Below are 21,939 nucleotides of genomic sequence, written 5' to 3'. Positions count from 1 at the left end.
TTTCTCCTATTAGATTTATACAGTCTTCCGAAGTCGCTGAAGTAAACACCAAAACAAGGCTTTAGTGTGACTTTTATTTGAAAAAATTTATTTTTTTACTGACCAAATATATCTTGCAAGGGGGGTCGGTCATCTGTCGTTCATTGCATCTGAGGCGATTGTGGGCCTTTAAGTCTAATATTTTTCCAAATGGCAGATTATCATGATTTTCTGTCCATTTAATTGCTAAATGCAATTACTGCATCTACACAAGCTACTACCATAGGAAAGCACTGTCATAGGAAGCTTGTGGATCACATCACATTTGGTAACAAAACAAAAAAATGGTGTATATTTGGGAATTATGAAAATTGTGCGCACCTATGATTACTCAGCTTTTTACCTCATTCTTACCAATTCGAATATGAAAGTCAGGGCCCGTATTCACATTATTCATTCTGAAATTAAAAGCTAAACTGATCCTAGGTCAACTGAGATGCTTTGGCTGCGTTTAGACAGGCAGCCCAATTCTTATATTTTGTTCCACAAATTGGCCTTTTGCCCAATCAGATCAGCTCTGAAAAAGCTCTTATGTGAAAAGAGCTGATGTGATTGGTCAAAATACCAATTAGTGGAAAAATATCAGAATTGGGCTACCTGTGTAAACACAGCCATAGTCTGTAATGATGATCATTTTTATCAGATTCGTTTTATCATTTTTATCCTGCATACGTAAAGATTGTAACATTCCACATTCAAAAGACCTGTTCAATTCAAATCATGCTTTACAGCTTACTTGCATGTAAAAAAAATGGACGGTTAAACCACATATATATAGAACACTGTTTAATATCGATGGGTTAAACCACCACAATACTGCTGCTGAGCACACATTTCTATCTAATCAGCTGGTGTAATGAAGCAATTTGCCTAATGGTTGAGTAAATGAAATGTTTGGGTTCGGTCTCCATGACAACCAGCTGTCCATAATTAGTTCATCAAGACAGGCAGAGTTGAGGCTAGAGTGGCTGCATGTCAAGAGGTCGTAAGGTGCTTGAATCATTTGGTCATCAGGTAGTTTGGGTCCATACCACTGAAACAATGCATCGAGCTCTGCCCATTTATCTAAGGTAATGTTTGTGGCTCTTTAAAAATGTTTATCTTACTAGATCATGCATTTGTATTGAATTTCTTTATCTCTTGCAGTTTTCTTTTGATTGGCTCTGTCTTTGCTGGAGGTTCCTGGTGTGCCAACACAGCAAGAGGTACCCTGTGCATGTCCTCCATGTTGTTCCTTAATGTCATTTTTGCGTAAGATACTTACACTAACATTTCTGTTTTGTTGCTGTCTTTTCACTAGCCCGAGCAGCTGCCCTGGGTTTGGTCCTCCCTAGGACCCAGTTTGTCCCTTACAGCCTTCGACCAACACGCCATAGGAGTTTTGATCCCATAAAAACCCTCTATGAAAATAATGATGGGCCCAAAGAGGCTGAGTTTGAGCCTAGCCTTCTGCGCAACAGTAAAATCCAAGGGGATGGCTATCCAACTGACTGGGCCTATGGACAAGTCTTCGCCAGAGGCTTTCAACCCAAACCGTATTCACCAAACTATCACGGTTCTGATCCCAGTTTGGCTGACTCCTCTGTCAGCCATTCTGTCTACACTCCCAAGGGAGAACTTGTTAGCAGCCACAAGCCCAACTTTGAGCAAGTCAAGAATTCTGCGCCTCGATCAAATGTAATGGTAGCCCCTGGTCAGTTTGAGTACTCAGACAAAGTGGACATTCGCAATTACTATAAGCCTGTTGTAGTTCAGCCTGTCCCCAGCAGACGTAGAACAACCCAGAGTGTTGTTCCACGACCCCAGAGCAGAGGTGCTGTACCCTATGGAAAAAGTATCCTATGGTCCTGGCCACAGAGACTTATCCTCTCCACCATCCCAGAGTGGACTCATCAGCCTCCGAGCTAAAAAAAAATGTTCCCAGACCCTGGTGTTGTCCATTCAGTGATCAAAGAGCCAAAAATGAAGTGTCAGAAAAAAACGGATCCTGTTGGTTAATAAGCTCCTAATGGACAAACTCTCCTTTGCAAACCACCTTTGGCTCCTCAGACATACATACCAGTGGTGAGCAAATCTGTGACCTTGTGCACTTTTAAGGGCAAAACATGTAAACTGTGTTTGAAGTCATTACATTTACTTATCCATGACATCACTGTTCTGAATCACTATTTGTTTATGGCTCTTCCCCCACTGCCCAGTGTTTATCCTTCAAATAAAATGTCTGTTTTTCAGATTGTGTTTTTAAAATTTATTACTAGACAAATCAACTGATAGACCAAGTAAAGATTTACAATATGCTACATTTATAGAATTTTGGTTTAAGACCAGTTATCCAGTAGCGACTCACCAGAAGTGTATTTTAAAAGATACACTTTGAACTGAAATGTCATTTTGATGAATTGTTCCGTTTGCTTTTGACCTACAACTTTTGATCACCTCGTGATTATGTCCCTGTAAACCAATTTGATAGAAACTCAACCAGGGTTTGTCTCCAAATAAATGTGACAACTACACCAAAGATTGTGGATAAATGAAGAATGGTTCACCTAAGTTGTTTAAATATATATTCCTGTAAGTGGGTGTTCCTCCTCTCGCGTGAGCACGCTTTCCTATATGAGCTTATGGTTTCTCCATATTAGAGCCCCACAGTTGAGGTGTCATAATACCCATAAAACCTAGAGGTCAAACAAGGAATGGTTCCAATTGTTTTTCCATCTTCTCTCCCATTTTGGCTTTTAGAATTACTTAAAATAAGGGCTGTGTTTTGTGTAGGCTTACCCTGGTGTGACATTTTGATAACCATGTAAATCTCTCTCGGATAAGGTGACTTATCAATATATTTGACTATTTACTCTGGTTCGAAAATGCTAATTAGCATCAAAGTAGACATGCAAAACTGCAAATCCCTGCAAGCTCATACACGTCATCCCTAGCCGGCATCTTTGCTAACAGCTGTTGTGTCAATTTAAAACTTGCACAAGATAGTTCATAGAATTGTCCATTTAAAGAAATGTAGCCAATTTATTCATTGCTAAATTTAGCTAACAGATCCAGTGGTTGTAAAATAAGTAAGGAAAAATACTTTAAAGTACTAAAGTCCTGTTTTGGGAGATCTGTACTTTATATTTTAAACAACTTATTTTATTTCACTACATTTCTAAAGAAAATCATGTACTTTTTACTCCATACATTTTCCCTGACACCCAAAAGTGCTCGTTACATTATGAATGCTTAGCAGGTCAGGAAAATGGTCCAATTCACACACTTCCTCCTTTGATCTGGCAGACTCACTAAACACTGTTTTCTTCATTTGTAAATTATGTCTGAGTGTTAGTGTGCCCCTGGCTATCTGTAAATGTAAACAAATCTAGAAAACTGTGGTGTCTGGATTGCATAATAAGGAATTAGAAATATTTTTACTTTTGATACATAAGTCTATTTTAGCAATTACATTGACTCGTGATACTTAAGTATATTTAAAACCAAATACTTTTAGACTTTTACTCAAGTAGTATTTTACTGGATGACTTTCTATTTTACCTGAGTCATTTTCTATTAAGGCATCTTTACTCAAGTATGGCAACTGGGTACTTTTTCCAACACTGATTAGATAATTAATTCAGAGAGTCTTACCTTTGCCTCGATTTTGCAGTCTCCTCCAGATCATCATTGCATTTGTAGTTCTTTCTGATAGCCATATTTGCAGCTAATTAGGATTTCCTTTTTGGGGAATAAATACATTGATAAAAGTCACCTTGCCCTAGACCTAGAGAGATTTACACGGTTATCAAAACGTCACGCCAGGGTAAGCCTACACGAAACACAGCCTTATTTTAAGTGTTTCTAAAATCCCCTATGGGAAAAATGAATGGTGGAGAAATGATTTGAACCATTTCCCTATTTGACCGCTAGGTTTTCTGGGTATTATGACTCATACTGTGGTACTCTATATCTGTGATGCTAACACGAGAGAAGGAACAGCTGGCTCTGGTCTACTTATTGTCCCCAAAGTGGCCAGAATATCATGTGCATCACACTTATACCTGTACACTCGTAACAAGCCAAGCAGTACAAAACGTATATTAAATCGAATAAGTGCCACGTATCAAAATAGCAATAAATTATTATCTTGACTAAATTCAACACTCTCATTGGCCCACATACAAAAACTCCTCACTTGCTTAATAATTCATGATCTGCTTAATGTGGGCAGAATTTGAGCAGAGTACATCCTCTCTCTTAGCCTCTTCCTCTTTGCCTACACTTCATTAACCTCAAGTTTATTTTCTGTAGGACTCACATGATCTACTGTCAAATGTGTCCAAGCTTACTGATCTCAGAAGGCTTGCTGCTACCAGAGTGCCATCTATTGGTGCAAGCAAGCTGGTGCCATATTGGATTGCACTGTTGTCCAACCAGTGCTGTGAATCAAACATATTACCCCCTGGCAAATACCATAATCTCAGCCTCTTGTTTTAGCAACAGGATTATGATGTTCATTTCACCAAGTAGACTTGATCTTTCAAAGGCTCAATGTTTGTTTTCTGACATTTAACACTTGAACTAAGGCATACATTCATTTGCTTTGCAGAGTTCTTTGGAAATATCTTACGGTATATCAAGATGTTTAAATTCACTGTATAGGCAGTTTACAACATGTTAAAGGGACATGACATTCCAAAATCAAACTTTGCCACTTTTTTTCAGACCTCAAATTTGGTCTTCTGTTGATGTAAGTCCACTTCCCACTGGCCATATGTTTAGTAGATCCTGGACAATATATAGTGACATTTAGGACAATATACAGTATGCACATTTCTTTCTGCCTTTTGAATGGAGAGCAGGCATGAGAAACCCAATTGAATGTGCCATTGGTGAAGATTAATTAAAGCAAGGCTTCCTTTGCCTTCAGTGAAAGGATTGCACATGTCACTCCCGGCTTTCATCTCTCCCTGAAAGGCAGTTTGAGGAGTGCAAAGAGGGAGAGAAGGATAAGGTTACACAGAACGCGCCATAAATCAATCTCAGACGCACAAAGAGAGCCAACTATGAACACTCGTCCAGAACGCAAATAGGAAAGTAAGTGACAGAGCAAAGTGAAGCAATTAACTGGGTTTTTAAAAGAGGTGTGGGCAGGAGAGTGTGGTGATACATCTACAGTCAAATGGGTGGTGTGTGGGCAGGCGTGATGGGGGAGGGGCCTATCATCCACTAGTGGAATACACCTGGTGAAGGTTCACCTGGCTCAGAGTTACACGCTTTATCATCTCTGCACCCAGAAGCCAAATATTTTGTGTACGCTGGCCAGCTACCCCATGTTAAAGGAAGATTACATTCCTAATTATACCGACAGTATTTTGATGGCAAAAAAAATTATCAACCTCTTAATTGTTGTCACTCACAATATCATCTCATCAAGCTTTTGCATCTGTGCCTCTCATGTAATCCCAATTTATCAAGCATGTGGGGGCATAGACGTCACATTCTCTAATTGAAGTGTGACAACAGCTACACTGTCACAGAGAGTATCCCTGGAACAACACATAAGACACAGCAAAGAAAATGAATAATTAACTACAAATTGTCTAATCAATCTCACAGCGATATTAGCACCATACAGTATTTACTATATGACACCACCGGTATGCTTCTGTTTCCTCTCGGTCAATGAATTAATGACCCGGTTCCCTCGTACAGCACAAGGAGAAACTTTGGGGCTGTTGGAGCCAACCTCTGCCTAACCCGAGGGAGTATAATTAAGCACACTTGTTTCACAAACACGACAAACACTCTTTGACTAATACTGTGACTCACTCTCACCCACCATGTGACTCATGCTTCAGGGGAGCCCTCTGTTTTGTGTGTGTGTGTGTGTGTGTGTGTGTGTGTGTGTGTGTGTGTGTGTGTGTGTGTGTGTGTGTGTGTGTGTGTGTGTGTGTGTGTGTGTGTGTGTGTGTGTGTGTGTGTGTATATGCACACTCGCTCTAGTGGGTGTTTGTGTGTATGCATTTCCAGAGAGGTGACAGGTTCTCCAAGCCCTCCAGTGGAGCACCTCTCATTCCCATAACTAGGGAAAGGAAAAGGTCAATATTATAGACCGAGCTTATTATGTAAAGGATGTTGTATTTTCTACTCTGGGCAGGCACACAAGTGGACATTGCCTGAGAAGGAGGCTACGTCCCAAATGGCATCCTATTCCTTATATAGTGCAATACTTTTGACCAGAGACTCATGGGCCCTGGTCAAAAGTATTGCATTATATAGAAAATCGGGTGCCATTTGGATGCTGGTGGAATTTAGATGGGCCATATACACTGAGTACACCAAACACTAGGAACACCTTCCTAAAATTGAGTTGCAACCCCTCCCCCACTTCCATCTCCCTCTTTTGCCCTCAGAACAGCCTCATTTCCACAGGGCAAGGACTCTACAAGGTGTCGAAAGCATTCCACAGGGATAATGGCACATGTTGACTCCAATGCTTACCACAGTTGTGTCAAGTTTGGCTTGATGTCGTTTAGGTGGTGGACCATTCTTGATACTCACAGGAAACTGTGAGAGTGAAAAACCCAGCAGCATTGCAATTTTTGAAACAAACCGGTGCGCCTGGCACCTACTACCATACCCCATTCAAAAGTACTTACATTTTGCGTCTTGCCCATTCACCCTCTAAATGACACACATATACAATCCATGTCTCAATTGTCTCAAGGCTTAAAAATCCATCTTTAACCTGTCTGAAAATCTGAAGTCAGTTTTGCGTTGTAATCAGTCATTGTTGCTCTGGTTTTGGGCAACATTCTCTGACATAGTTGACTCTTTGAATGCGCCTTATCTTTCCTGGATCATGTCGATAAACCCTCAAACACCTTTTCAAACGTAATTATCTTCTTAACACATAATCCCAGGAGGCACAGTGTGGTTTATACGACTGTGGTTACCCCCTCTATCCCCCCATCCATCCCTCACTCCCTACCTCCCTCGTCCCCTCTCTCCTCCTCTTGTCCTCCCTCCCACAGCAGCCTCTCTCTGTGAGCCCACTAGGCTGCCAGTGCCACTGACCTGTGGTAAGAGGGAAATCAATAGTCAATTCCATTTTGCGGCCAGCGTTTGACAGGTACTAGATAGGAGTGGATTGGGTGCATGTAAGGAGCAGGAGCGTGAGTCTGAGCCTGTCTGACCCTCCCTCCCTCTCTCTCACCCTCCCCATTTCTATCCCCAAGCTTCTCAGAGACAGCTATGAAGTGCATGCAGCCACAGTCCTATTTCCTTTAACTATTGCCAGTTCAAAAACACTATACCAGCCAAGCAGCAGGGGTTGGGGGGACAAACTGTGTTGATGTCAAACAAGTGAATCACATATTGTAGATGTTGTATAGTAAACATGTATAGGTAAATCCATGAGGGAAGCTTCAAATGTGTATGGGTTTATCTTGAATACATTATGGGTACTTCACTAGTTGCAATAAGAGCTTTGACGTGTATCTATTACAATATACACTGAGTGTACAAAACATTAGGAATACTGTCCTCATATTGAGTTGGACCCCCTCAGAACAGCCTCAGGTCTTCAGGGCATGGACTCTACAAGGTGTCGAAAGCATTCCACAGGGATGTTTTGTACACTCTGTGTATTTCACCAGAAAAGGGTCCTGGAAAAGATACGGTGCCGAATATTTACCCTGAAATGGTAAGTCTCTGTTAACTTGCGTAAGAAGCTAAAGGGGAGAGACCCTCAGTGAGCAGTAAAATAGAGTACATACACAGGATTTCCAATCAAGCGAGGATGGTTCATCATCAGCCCGGGTTCACTCGGGGCCCAGAGCTAATTTTACTGAGATGTAACATGTAATACCCAATAGATTGAGAGCACGCCGTTCATTAACACTGATTAAAGGAAATGATCAAGCAAAATATGTCAACTGCACGATAATCAGTTAATGCATTTTTAATTAGTGTCTACTTCTCTTTTCTCTGTTGATTTTCACTCAATGACTTGGTTATGCATTCCTTTAATTCTCTCTCTGGCGCCCTCTGATTAACAGTTAGGTTTCATTATGGTTTGTGAGGACGCAGGAGAGTGGGAGAGTGGGGATATGGTAGTTAGATGAAAATTTGAGTGGGTGAGCCTCTATGTTTGAAACCGAGGCCTCCAAAACAAAATCATTTTACAACTTAATAAGCTAATAAATGTGACATGGCGACTGGCTCCGAGTGCCCTTGAGGGTCAAGGCACAGTTTAAAATCACATTTAAGAGCTGTTTCTATTAGCAAAGCAACAAAAGGTTAGACAGACAGAGAGGGGCCACTACACATTGGAGAAGACAGTGGTGTATATAGCTTAAAATGGAGGAAACTCAAAAACAGGAGGTCATACTCTTATGTTGTTCCTAGATAAGGGATCTGTAGATATGCAACATAGTCTCATGCACTATACGTTCCATTTTAACGTATTTGCTAAATAGTTATTTATGAAAATGTGTGTTTTTTGTTTGCAGTAAAACTTTGCATATGAACAGATTTCAAAATGTATAGGTTTCTATCAGGGTTGAGATATTGGTGTTCTGTACAATATTACTGGAATCTGAAGCCATGTTTCTTTATGAAAAATATAGTCTTAATGTGACGAAGAGGAAGAGCTTTAATGGCCAGTCAATAGTTCTAATACCTCATTCCTATTTGTCTTCAAATGTTTCTCTTTGGGAGCAAATATAGCAGCCTTTTACCAGGCCATTCCAGAGAGGAAGAGGCAAAGCGAGAGGATTGACTCCAGAGGCATGCGGGAGGAGGCTTATACTGTAGCGTTAAGAAGACCAAGTGAAGGGTTATTATATACATTCGTAATGTTTATGTTGTCATTCGTGTATTGATATGTTTTCTACAAAAGATCATTGGTTAAATAAAGGTTACATTTTTTTTTAATCAAAATAAATTTACTAGAATTCTCCCATCTGATCTCACCTTCTCCCGCCTGCCCCGGCATGTGTGTGTGTGGGTGTGGCCATGTATTTCCATTGTTAGAGCTTTTCTATGAAAGAGCTCAGAACAGGTTTTTGGCTGTCATTTATAAGGGTTTGCTTGTAAGAAGTAGATAACAGGAAATGGCAGTTATTTCCACTGGATAGATCTAACAACCAAGCAACTGTGCTTTCACAGGTACTTGACTTGTTAATGACTGAGTTCACAAAAGCTAACCAAAAACAGGGATACACAACCTATCTGACAAAAAAAGAGAGTGAAAACAGTCAGCCACTGCTTTGAAGCTGGTCCATTGTTAGGCCTGTCTAACATGTTATTTTTTTTTCTAAATTATCATTATTTGGCTAATAATGGGGGCCTCAAGGGGGAAGAAAATGGGCTGGTGTGTTAAAAATGCCGGGGACGATTCTGTTTTCAGTCGCCACTTCTTTTAATTAAGCACATACAGTAGTATTGCAATTTGAATACACAACGGAAAACAATCACGTTTGGCTTAGGAAGACGGGATCAATATGATGCTTGGAGCACAAACAACATATCTTCTCAGAACACTCGATCACACCTCAGTCATTTCTTCAAAAAGACTGCATGGAACCCAAAATGGTCACCTTCAGAGAAAGCTTTAAGAAGTGCTTTTATATGCCTACATTTTACAGACTGTTCTATGAAAGAGCTCAAAACAAAACCATTCTTAAGTAATTAATGCATGGTATCTGTAGATGCCACACACTGATCTGTTTCACCTGTCCTTGTGATTGTCTCCACCCCCTCCAGGTGTCGCTTATTTTCCCTGGTGTATTTATCCCTGTGTTTCCTGTCTCTCTGTGGCAGTTTGTCTTGTATGTTTTCAAGTCAACCAGTGTGTTTTCCCCATACCCTGTTTCTATTCTCTTTTTGCTTGTCCTCATGGTTTTGACCTTTTCTTATTTTCTGGACTCCATTCCCGCCTTCCTGACCATTCTGCTTGCCCTGACCTCGAGCCTGTCTGCCCTTTGGTACCTCCTACACCCTGAACTGGTTTTGAGTTTTTGCCTGTACACAACCATTCTTTTGCCTACCTCTATTTGGATTTAATAAATTTCAAAGACATTTACCATCTGCCTCCTGTGTCTGCATCTGGTTCTCGCCTTGTGCCCTTATAAAATAGCATAATAATCAATTTGACAGTCTTTAATTTACTTTCCAGCTCTGAAATGTCAAATTTGTCCTTCACAAGAGTTGGATTAGCGTGCCTTTCTTTGAAGATGGCTGTGACAATTGACACCTGTGAAAATTCTAAATACTCAAACTTAAAATATAATGTTTATTTCAAATAGCTTGACTAATTTATTAATCACTTGTGGACAAATGCACATAACATCGAGCATCTGACTCCATTACGTGAGATTATTCCTCTGGGTTTCTCTCAAGGCATTTAACTTGACTTCCCTATCTCTCCTGTTATGTGCCCCACCACCCCACGTCATGTTATCTTTCCTGTATATGGTGAATTCAAAATAAGGATGTGGCTGGCTGTTCAACTCAAGTGGCCCTGGAACCGGAGTTCCATTTCGCCACTCTGTTCCATCTGATCCTGTCTACACCAGAGTCTAATGAAAGCCTTTCTGGGTGCTGAGGCTGTGTGGTGAGTGGTGTTGCTCTCTAATTGATTTTCTTTATCTCTGAACCACGCTACCTACCAAACCTTCTGATTCACTTGAATCTAACAGAGGAGAGGGGGGGGGATAAAACACTATCTGTTATTGGTGAGTGAGTGAGTGAGTGAGTGAGTGAGTGAGTGAGAAGCTCAGACAAGGACATTTAATCTCCCTGTTCAACTGTGTGGATATGTCAAATGATTTACTTATTGGTAATGTAATAGGATTTAGTGACATATCATCAGTACATGTATCTAACTTGAAAAGTTTTGAATCCAACCTGACATCATGACCTTTTCAGTTTTAATGTGACAATTATACAACCATTTTGGCATCACTACTAGCTGATCACCATCTGCACTCATACTACTTCTACTCTTTTGGAATATTAATGGAAAAAAAACAAAGTATATCTCTCATTCCTGGATAGGCATAAGATGTCTATGTGCTGTCAATATATGCAAAAGAGGATGTGAAAGAGTTTGTTTTTCTCTTTCTGCTCTTTTATTTTTGTGACAAAGTATTAGTCATTGAGAGGTCTAGTGTCTCAGGTCACCTTCCAGCAAAGAGGAAACCTCTAATCGAAAATTAGAGGGCAGATTGTCAAATAGTGATTTGTACATATCTATGTTTACCAAATGAACTAGAAGTACAATTGAAGCTTTGCGGAGAAAGAGAAACAAAAGGAGAAATAGGCAAAGCTTTAACTTTGTCAGCCAGTTGGAGGATATTGCCTAATCGAGAAAGAGGGACTGTTGTAACATTTACCACAATGGCTTAAGAGAAGAACACGTTTAAGGGGAGACAGAGGAACAAGGTATAGAACATGTTGAAATATTGTATCTTTGCGACACATCCATTACACAACAAAGGGTGTCAAAATCCCTCTGAAACAATAACATACTTTTGTGAGAATAATGTGCCATTATAGGTAGTTTGGAGAACAACCTTTTCGGGGAAAAAAAAGTCCACTCCATACTTGTAAATGACATTATAAAATCCAACCATTCCATGGAATGCCTGTAGACATGGCATCTAAAGGTACTCAAACATTTGACATAAATTAGGAATGTTTATTGACCATCCTGACATATTTGTATTACAATGATAAGTTAGCCTATAGAAGGAAAATATATCATAACCCTGCTTTCCTTTAATCGAAAACAGGAAATTGGCATTTGCGTTTACAAGCATACTAAATAATGACGCGAGAGAGCGACATGCTAGCCGGTGACAAAATAAATCACTCCAAATGTAATAACTTTTTTTCTGTCTGTCTCCCTCTGTCACTCTCTCGCTCTCTCTCCTGTCACGCTCTGTCTGTCAGTCTATCTCTCTGTCACTTTCTCTTTCTCTCTCTCAAGGCAGCAAGGGACATTTAGGAGCCATAGGCAATTAGCTCCCTGCAATAATAATAAGGTGAAACTCTGCATAGGGAGGAAGAGCGAAGTGGAGGCCTTTATGCAGACAGATGATAAGCAGTAAATAGAAGGAGACTTCAATGGCCTCACATCACGCATCCACTACATAGGTTGCGTCCCAAATGTTGGGAATAGGGTGCCATTTGGAAAGCAGGCATCTTTTCCGTCCCCTACTCTAGGCCAAAAATATACAGGTTAGGACAAGGGGATTCTAATATCCCATAAATCTTTGCATAATTGCGGAAAAAGTCAATACAATGGGATCAGCAATACGAGCAAAAAATGACTGGAAGTTAATGTTAGCAGTACAGAAAATGTGTCATCAAAGTGGAAAATAAACATAATTGTAGTGAATTTCATCTAACTACTCAGCTAACACATGGCATAACTGTTTTACTGTCATTCTATTCATTTAAACGTTTTTCAGATTATCCACAGACAATTTATTACTTAATTTTCAGACCGCTGAATGGTAACCAAAGGGTAACCAAATTCAGAAACACATTTCAATTTCGACTGGTCTATCGCAGTTATTTCCCTATTTCAGTGATTTTTAATATTAATTGACGATAAATCATTTGTCAACGTTTCAGAACCTGCAGAGCCTTGGTAGACTGGCAGAGAGACAGGCACGTTTGAGAGAGGGAGGGAGGGAGAGGGAGAAAGGAGAGAGAGAGAGATCTCAAGGATGTACATGTTACCGTCCTCAAATGAGCAATAATCGAATTCCCAACACACACACTCATTGGTCATGGCATCCTCCATCTTAGCCATTAGGGCCTAGTTACATTTCACCTAGTTGGCATATGTATTCTAGCCAAATAACAGTAATGGGGGCAAGGCTGTGATTGGTCCATTGCCAGAGGGTTGCCAATACGTTTCACAAGGATGTCATTTTCTCAGTTATTTTCCTACTTCAGTGATTTTAGATTTTAAGTGATACATTATTTGGCAACTGTTCAGAAACTGCAGAGCATGGCATTTTGAGTGGTGCAGTAGTCTAAGGCACTGCATCACAGTGCTAGCTGTGCCACTAGGCTCTGTCGCAGCCGTCCGCAACAGGGAGACCCATGGGGCGGCGAACAATTGGCCCAGTGTCGTCCGGGTTAAGGGAGGGTTGGGCCGGCAGGGATGTCCTTGTCACATCACTCACTAGCGACTCCTGTGGCGGGCCAGGTGCAGTGCACGCTGACACCATCGCCAGGTGCACGGCACATTGGTGCGTCTAGCTTCTGGGTTAAGTGGACATTGTGTCAAGAAGCAATGTGGCTTGGTTGGTTTGTGTTTCGGAGGACGCACGGCTCTCGACCTTCACCTCTCCCGTGTCCATACGGGAGTTGCAGTGATGGAACAAGACTGTAACTACCAATTGGATACCACAAAATTGGGGGTAAAAGTAAGAAAAAAGAATAATAATAAGAAACTGAAAGGCCTTGGTCCACTGGTAAAGATACAGGCAGGTTGAGAGGCTTGCAACTGGAGGGAGAGCAAGAGAGAGAACGAGAGAGAGAGAAATCAAGGATGTACATGTCAACACCCTCAAACAAGCTATAATCTAATTCCGAACACACACACTCATTGGGCATGCCATTCTCCATCTTAGCCTTGAGGGCCTAGTTACATTTCACAAGAGGTTTCACAAGGATGTGGTTTTCAGTTGCCTGTCACCAGTATGTGCCTTCTCAGCATGGAGATAACACAGAGGTTTTAAAAACAAGAGTCATATTCATTAGGCACCAAACGGAAGAAAAAGAAGAGAGACAAGCTGATCTTGTCCAATAAGAAGCGCTCAAATTTCATTTTGCATTGTGTAGTGTTTTGCTACAGTGTACCTGAAGGGGACAGTCCCAAATGACAGAGAGGAAATAACCGGCCTCTCTTTTTCCTCACAGAACATATAGAGACACAAGCATGACCTGAGTGAATCGGCTGATGGCCATCTTGCCATTGGTGATTGGTGCACTCTGATCTTTAGACTTTAGAATCAGTCTTTATGTCATTAACACATTTCCTATGACTGAGGAATTGTGAGTGTCCCAAGTGTTTCTTTGTTTGTCAAAGACAGCTGTCTAATCTTTTTTTCCCTCGTAATTTCCGTGTATCAGTTGTGGATGATGCATCTTCGCTCATGTCAGCTTGTACTGTCAAACAGTATATTCATGACAGGTTAGAAAAATATATAGTCATTATCATTTCCATTACAATTTATACACTGCTGTCCATAAGAGCTCTGGAATTTCAAATGTTGTTTTGATTCCATTGAATGCAATGTACTTTTTCACCCGTTCTTCTTCAAAATCACTCATTTCACATCTTCCCCTCTCACAGGTTTGTATCACCATGGCATCAGCCTGGATAACAATGTTTGCCACGCTGCTGCTGGCTTTTGTGAACGGAACGAAAGATGGTGAGTGCTGTCTTTGTAATAAATAACCTTCTCTAAATGGCAACACCTTGCCAGCAGTAGCACAGATAATAGAATAGACACTTCACATCCCACTGTCTTACAAATGTTGTTTTGAAATGTGAATCTTGAAGTGATCAGTGTCATTTGAGTTTCACTGAGACATGCAAATATACAGTAGGCAAGAAATATGGAGCTGTATCTCACGATAAGTATTTTATTTGGTGGCTTAAAGAGCCCCTTTTCTACCTTCTCCCTCAATGTTGCTGATGCATTGATCTGCTCTTGGCTCTCTTTCCATTCCTGACAGAGGTTCACACGTCTCCATCTGTGCGGGTACACACTTCCACCCCTGTGGTGGCCTTGGGGTCACCGGTGACTGCCTCTTGCATCATCAGAGATGACTGCCCACTCATAAAGGGGGCAGTCTGGCACCTCAACCACATTGTCTGGCACCTCAACCAACGCCTTATTCCCAGCAGTCCTGCAGCAGCCAATGAGAGTGGTAGAACCTCTGCAGCGGCCAATGAAAGTGGCTGGATCTCCACCGTTTTATATTCTGTGGCCAATCAGAGTGTCTGGAACTCAACAGTGTTTATACCTAGCTTCACAGACACCAAGGGATATCTCACGTGCTGTGTCCTCCACACCTTCCCGTGTCAGATCGTAGGAGCAGTGGAGATAAGAGCTGGATGTGAGAGACGTTTTTTTCATTCTTTGTTTTATTTATGCCTGTTCAGTGATGTGCTGTATGTATGGTCTACCATAGCTCCATTGTCATTCATAGTAAGGGATATCCCTGACCCCACATAAAAGGTTTACAGATGGGACCATGGTAAAGAATGGCATTTCTTAATTTTTTAAAATGTTGGAATGAAAAAAAATGCAGGTTTGTCTTGTAGTGCCACACCTCCCTGGTTTCCCTCATGTCCAACATCTAGTACTGAACATGCTGTACTTTCATTTCAAAGAGCAGTTCTGGGAAATCTGAGCATAAAATAAGAATTCATTCTAATGTTTTTAAAGGTGGACTTGGCTCTCACACAGTCGCGCACAGTGTCTGTGCATGTGCACGGCTTCGCCTCACAGCTGTTGCAGCGTGGTAGCCGCGCGACCGAAACAGCTGTGAAGTTGAGCCTCATGCTTCAACTCTCTTAGTTGTTGAGAGAATTGACACCCTATACTGTTTACTTTCTGCGTCAACCTCATATCGCTGAGTCAACCTTTACATGTTTTAAACATACGTTTCACCTCAGATAAATAATTAAAAACCTGAACTGATAATGAACAGTTCAGTAATGCAGTTCTGATCATTTTCTGTTCCAAAATTAAATCAAAATCAAATCAAATGTAATTATCAAGCCCTTTTAAAATCAGCAGATGTTACAAAATCGTTATACAGAAACCTAGCCTAAAACCCCAAACAGCATGCAAGAAAGATGTAGAAGCAAGCTGGCTAGGAAAAACTCCCTCGAAAGGCAGGAACCCACCCAGGCTCTGAGTGGTGACTAAATTTGACACTGTTTTGCTCACCCCAATAATTGTTATTTTCATAGTTCCACCCACAGCACCACAGAACCTTAGCTGCCTGACTAACCTGACCAAGCCGGAAACCCTCTCATGCCAATGGGACCCAGGACAGGACACCCACCTGCCCACACAGTACACTCTCTACACTGAGATCAGGTAACAAGTGGCTATTGGTGGAGGACAAGTGCATCTGTTGTATTTTTAGATTTACATTTACATGTCAAATGCAAATGTATATTGTAATTACGATGCTATTTTTTAAATGCCTGCATATGCGTGGTGGTTATCCATAGAGAACCAGTTTAGATGTTACTTCCACGATGCTTTCTGTGGCAACCTCCTAATATCACTGTACATAGGTGTGGAGGTTATCCAAAGAACTTAAAGGGGAAGATGCGTAACTGTGATTTGCTCAAGAAGTTGTATTATTTCTTCATCTTAACAGGGACTTACCAGAGAGCAACACGTACATGCTGCCGCCAGGGGTACATCACTACAAGATACCACGGACCGGCTTTGTTCTCTTCTCAGAGATAGAAATATATGTCAAGGCGGTGAACGCCTTGGGTCAAGCCACCTCAACACCTTTGCTTCTGGAGCCAATGGAGTCAGGTAAGGAAGTAGTGATTTGGGCCGTGATTTACAGAATATGGTTGTTCATATTAGGACAACTTCCGTCACACCGACTTGGTGTCACTTGTGACTCTGAAGCTGTCCTTATGCAGACACTGTAAAAAGATAGTCATTCTGAAGCTCACTGTATTCTTTAAACCTAAACACAGAACCGTATGCACAAGTACTTTGTGAGATGGTATTGAGATTAAGCTATTGACATCATAGGAGTTCTAATATAACTCTCATATTGCAGCCAAGTTTGACCCTCCAAAAGTTCTGAAGGTCCAAGCAGAGCCAAACAGGTATGGCTGCCTAAGTCTCAGCTGGGGTCTCTCTGAACAGCAAGCGTGGGTGACCACTGTGACCTTGGAGGTGCGACTGAAAACAGCAAACAGGAAGCAGTGGAGTGAAGAACCAGTAAGAGAATGTCCATTTCCTAAGTGTCCACATACTGCAACCGTTTGAACCAAAATTATTTTGATTAAACAAAAATAAAAGATCACACCAACTGTACTAGGTAACCATAAAAATAATGACATTACTGTGAGTGTGTGTGTGTGTTTGTGTGTGTGTTTGCGTGTGCATGTATGTTTGTGTGTGCGTGCGTGCGTGCGCGTGCATGTGTGTTAGGTCCCAGTGCAGCGCTTAATGCGCCAGAGACCCATGGAAGTGTGTCGTCTGCTCCACGGGACAGAGTACCACATCCAGATACGGGTCAGGTATCAACAGAGTCCATGGAGTGAATGGAGTAACAGCAATACTGCAGTCACGCTTGAGAGGGGTATGTCCTGCATCAGTTCTGTTTTAATATAATGTAATTTATCACTCCCATGGTACAAATCTTTGAATCTATTTATTATTTCTCCGTTCATTGGGCTTACTTTTCACTCTGTGCTAATGAAACGTCCTACATTTTCTATCCCTCTTTTTACAGCTCTGGTAGAATGTATGTATTGACAAACACTAGGCTCTTTGGAAGTGAATTTATAGCCTACACCTGTCTAGTCTGGAAGAATTCTTTGCTTCTCCTCACAACTGAGAGGCACAAATGTGACGAGTTTCAAAATGGACACTTCTGTTTCTTTTCAGCTCCCACCGGACGACTCAACTCTTGGATGAAGGAATCTAGAGAGCAGAGGCATAAGTCTCTCAGTCTACACTTGTTTTGGAAGGTGAGAACGACACACAGAACACATTCAAATTTGACACATCACAAACTTTGTTTCCTGTGATAGCGGTCCACACAACTTGCCCTTCCTCATTCATCTCCTTTCTGCCTTTTGTAGCCATCGAAGCAGTTTCGTGCCAATGGCAAGAACCTGTCCTATGTTGTCTCGCGCCAGAGACAACCCCTGAAAAAGGGACAGCTGTGCATCACCTTGGATAGCCACTGTGTTTTCCAGCTTCCCAGGGGCACAAGGAAAGTGTTCCTCAGCGCTGGGAACGCTGCAGGGACATCCAGCCCTACGGAGGTGGAGGTGTTTCAACACAGAGGTAAAGCTTTATTAATAGTTAGATTGTGTATAAAGGGATATTTTACTCAATCTTTTAGCATTTTGTGTATTAGTCCACTGTTAATAAAATCCCAATAAATAGTATGTCAGTAGTACATTTTTCAAGATAGAGCACTTCCAGTATAGAGCGAAAACTAAATATCCCTGTTGCTGAATTCAAAACCATCCCCTACACGGTAGGCACTCCTGTAGATCTGAGAGGATTGCATATATATCAGCATTATGGTAATAGCTTCCTCTGATTGGCTGGGTGGAAATGTCACCATATTTCGTCCACCTATGCAATCCTCTGATCTAGGCCTGGGGTCAATTTAAGAAATCATAATATATGCATAAGCAGAAGGTGTTATGTGTGTTATGTCAGCATCCCTAACACCCACATAGTGCACTATTTTTGAGTCCTATGTGCACTATACAGGGAATATGGTGTCATTTGGGACTCAATCTATGGGTGTTTAAGCTTACCTGTGATATATTGTGTGGTAAAAATCTCTATTTGTCTCCAGCTCTGGCAGCAGTCTCTGACGTCAATGTCCTTCCTCATGATGAGAGATCTCTACTGGTCCAGTGGACAAGCATACATTCATCCAGTGTCACAGGCTATGTGGTGGTGTGGAGACCATTGTGGAAAATGGACCCTTCCCTCATCTTGTTTGACCACATTGACAGGAATCAATCCAGCACTCTAATATCAGGTATGGTTTATGTCAGTTATAACGGTATAGATTCATAATGTACACTATGTGGTTTCATTCACCTGTCATGTGTCTCCAGTTCTGTGTTAGAAGTTTGTGGGAGGACTATGTACTTCTTTGATGTACAATTCTCCTGGCTGCACAATTCATTTATCTGCAGGGACAATAACGTTTTCATTGGATTGCATCTACAGTATCAGCTTGTGAGCGAGTGTGTTCTCTAGTTTGTTGTTTGAGTTGATTTGTGCAGACTTTTTCTTTGCAGGATTTATCCACATACTATGCATTTATGAACTTGGATCCACTGTTATCTCAGTGTATCTCACTGTTGTCTCTATCACCGTCTACAGAGAGCATTGAGCCATACAATCCCTATGAGATCTCTGTGTATCCAAAGTATAAGAACGGGATTGGCCTTCCTCAAACCGTCGAGGCGTACTCTAGACAAAAGGGTAAGTCGGTAAACACTAACCCTTATAGCTTGGAATTTGTAAGATCTTTACAAGATCAAGGGAGGTGTTGCAGGCTTCCTTTGAGTCAATGGGGTGCGAATTAGCTGCAAAACAAGCTGATGAAAGGTGTTACAATGCCTCCCTCTATTGGAGACATATAGCAAATTACACTTCCGCATACTGCTACCACCATTACTATAAGCCTATTCTACTCTATTTATATCAAGCGCCTACGTTGTAGCTCTTTGTCAACATGACAATACCCACAAATCAAAGCACCATTAGGTTTATGACATTATATAATTGATATGGTAATCACCACTACTTTTATTGCCATTTAATCCATATAGTCCTTAATGTTCTCCGTTGTTTATGGCAGCCCCATCTGCCGCCCCAGATCTGAGGGTGAGGGAGATTTTGCATTCTCGTATTGAGCTTACTTGGGAGGAGATTCCACTATGCCAGAGGAATGGGATCGTGCAGAGCTACCAGATCTTCTACTGGGATGAGCAGGGAAACACCAAAGGTGGGAAGATGCTTATTGTGACGCTGTTGATGATTCACCATTGATGATACAACTATAGATGACTGAAAGTTCATACAAAAGCCTTATTTTGCCAGGCTGTCATTGTAAATAAGTATTTAGGTCACACTGTATTTGGATAGTCTAGATGCTCTACAGATTGTCATATGATCAACTGCTTTCTAAGGTTATGGTTAGGTTTAGAATAAGGGTAAGGGTTAAGTTTAGGGTTAGGATAATGGTAATGGTTAAGGTTAGGTTTAGAGCTAGGGTTAGTAGGTAGTTAGTGGAGTATCTACAGATTGACTATCCAGATAAAGTGTTACCAGTATTTATTCCCAACTGACTTGCCTGGTTAAATAAATGAACATGTAAACTCATACTGCAGCTGCTGTATCACTCTTTTACAGTTGTGACTGCTGAGCTGGAAAAGAGGAGGGTGGTTCTACGAGAGCTCGACCGTTCATCCTCATACAAAGCCTTTATTATGGTTAGCACAGGTGGCGGGAGTCTGAACGGATCAGAGGTTACACTCAAAACTGAACCAATGGGTTGGTATTAGAATTTTGTCAAAAAGTAAAGTCAATCAGTGAAGTGCTTTTAAATAAAAGTAATGTGCGGTGTTATCTGAGGACTAGTCTCGCTTGCCAGACTCATGGCGCTCCACTCTATGTGAGGTCAGATACTGTATCAGTAAATTGTCTAAAACATATGTCCTAAATCTATATATTTTCAGACGACTTGGCTATCATCTTGATAGTTATTTCCTCTGGTGTTGGGCTGTCATTGCTTATCATTATCTCAGTTCTGGTCTGCTTCTCAACACATGAACGGTGAGAACTCAACATTGACTTCATGTCAGTAAATACTTGTGTGTTTGTGCTATTTAAAAACAATACAAGTTTCTGTTCTTATCCAAAGGTTGAAGATGTGCTTTTGGCCCAAGATTCCCGACCCTGCCAACAGCAGCATCAAGAGGTGGAACACATTGGATTCAATGCAGGTGCAGTATTAGGATTATCATGACAAACCATGTATTCAGTGTGTGTTGATAATCCCTAAACACAAGGGTTACTAATCTTTTAGGCATTTATTCTATTCTATTTAATGTTTCTGTGGTTTGACAAAGGCGATACATGTTTATTTTTATTTTTGAAGGATACTCCCCCTGTTGAGGACATGCAGGAATCCAGCCTGGTCTATCTCTCAAATCTCAGCCTCCTGGACCTGCCCAAGAAGGGTCTTGAGAAGAGGGGTGGCGAGATCACCGATGACCCCTGGTGCCGCTGCAGTGACACCAGTGACCTGGGCGAGTCCATATGTGGCTCCCCCCAAGCCCTCAGCCCTAGCTACATAGGGTCACATCAACACTCTGTTCCGTATGCCACTGTGGTCTTTGATAGCCCGTACTCAATTCAGCCACCAAGCCAATCCCATGCCTACCTGCGCTCAGAGTCCACACAGCCACTCCTGGAGGAGGACCTCGAGGAGCCCTCTAGCCCAAAGGAGTACCAGAATGTTCCCGTCCATGAGACATCTGGGGATCAAGTTTCCTTTAGAGAATGCCTGAATGACGGCCCAGGAAGGGGAGAGTTATGCATTCTTTGGGATGACTTTCCCTTGCTTAGGGCTTTGGCGATGAATGATGTTCGAAGTCAAACCTAATCAGTGGTATTGAGATTTTGAAATGTATGCAAGTATTGTGAGATGTATGTCACAGAATGGCAGATACATGTTCAAAACCAATGATGTTTTCAAGACAGGGACAACATGATTATCCAGTTTGTGAATGTTCGTGCTACAAAACAGTGCACTGAAAAATAGCAATTAATAAAGTTCATGTGTGTTCATGTTGATCAATATTTTGTCTCTTCTGTTCTGACGTTAATCATAAAATAAATGTCTGATCAATACAAACAACTCTGAACATATTGTAATTTATAATACTTTATAATACAGTACATTCCGTCTTAAATTTGATCGATTATTTACATCTTAGGATACCTTAGGTTGGATTTGGAACGTTGTTTGAGATGTTTGGACCAGGTTTACAGGTAACTTATTAGATAATTTGTAGTCATATTGGGCGTATTTATATCCAAAAATCTCAGTTTACATTGGCGCGTTACG

At 41.3% G+C, this 21,939-nt stretch overlaps 1 protein-coding gene and 1 long non-coding RNA gene across 2 annotated transcripts; both read left to right on the top strand.

Annotated features, from left to right (window-relative positions):
- Positions 1–941: 941 nt before the first annotated feature.
- Positions 942–2,270, top strand: LOC115114929 (uncharacterized). The gene is made up of 3 exons (XR_010460301.1): positions 942–1,109; positions 1,186–1,244; positions 1,340–2,270. It is a non-coding gene; the product is annotated as an uncharacterized LOC115114929 (long non-coding RNA).
- Positions 2,271–10,538: 8,268 nt separating this feature from the next.
- csf3r (colony stimulating factor 3 receptor) lies at positions 10,539–21,665 on the top strand. The gene is made up of 16 exons (XM_029627859.2): positions 10,539–10,642; positions 14,405–14,483; positions 14,791–15,174; positions 16,037–16,166; positions 16,456–16,622; positions 16,879–17,042; positions 17,256–17,406; positions 17,715–17,797; positions 17,912–18,119; positions 18,646–18,834; positions 19,185–19,286; positions 19,666–19,812; positions 20,220–20,360; positions 20,546–20,642; positions 20,731–20,812; positions 20,968–21,665. The coding sequence occupies exons 2-16, from the start codon at positions 14,417–14,419 to the stop codon at positions 21,472–21,474; spliced, it is 2,619 nt and encodes an 872-aa protein (XP_029483719.1). The 5' UTR covers positions 10,539–10,642; positions 14,405–14,416; the 3' UTR covers positions 21,475–21,665.
- The last annotated feature ends 274 nt before the right edge of the window (positions 21,666–21,939 follow it).

Source organism: Oncorhynchus nerka, linkage group LG3 (genome assembly GCF_034236695.1).
Source record: "Oncorhynchus nerka isolate Pitt River linkage group LG3, Oner_Uvic_2.0, whole genome shotgun sequence".
NCBI classification, from domain to species: domain Eukaryota; kingdom Metazoa; phylum Chordata; class Actinopteri; order Salmoniformes; family Salmonidae; genus Oncorhynchus; species Oncorhynchus nerka.
This window is presented reverse-complemented; position numbering and strand designations above follow the sequence as displayed.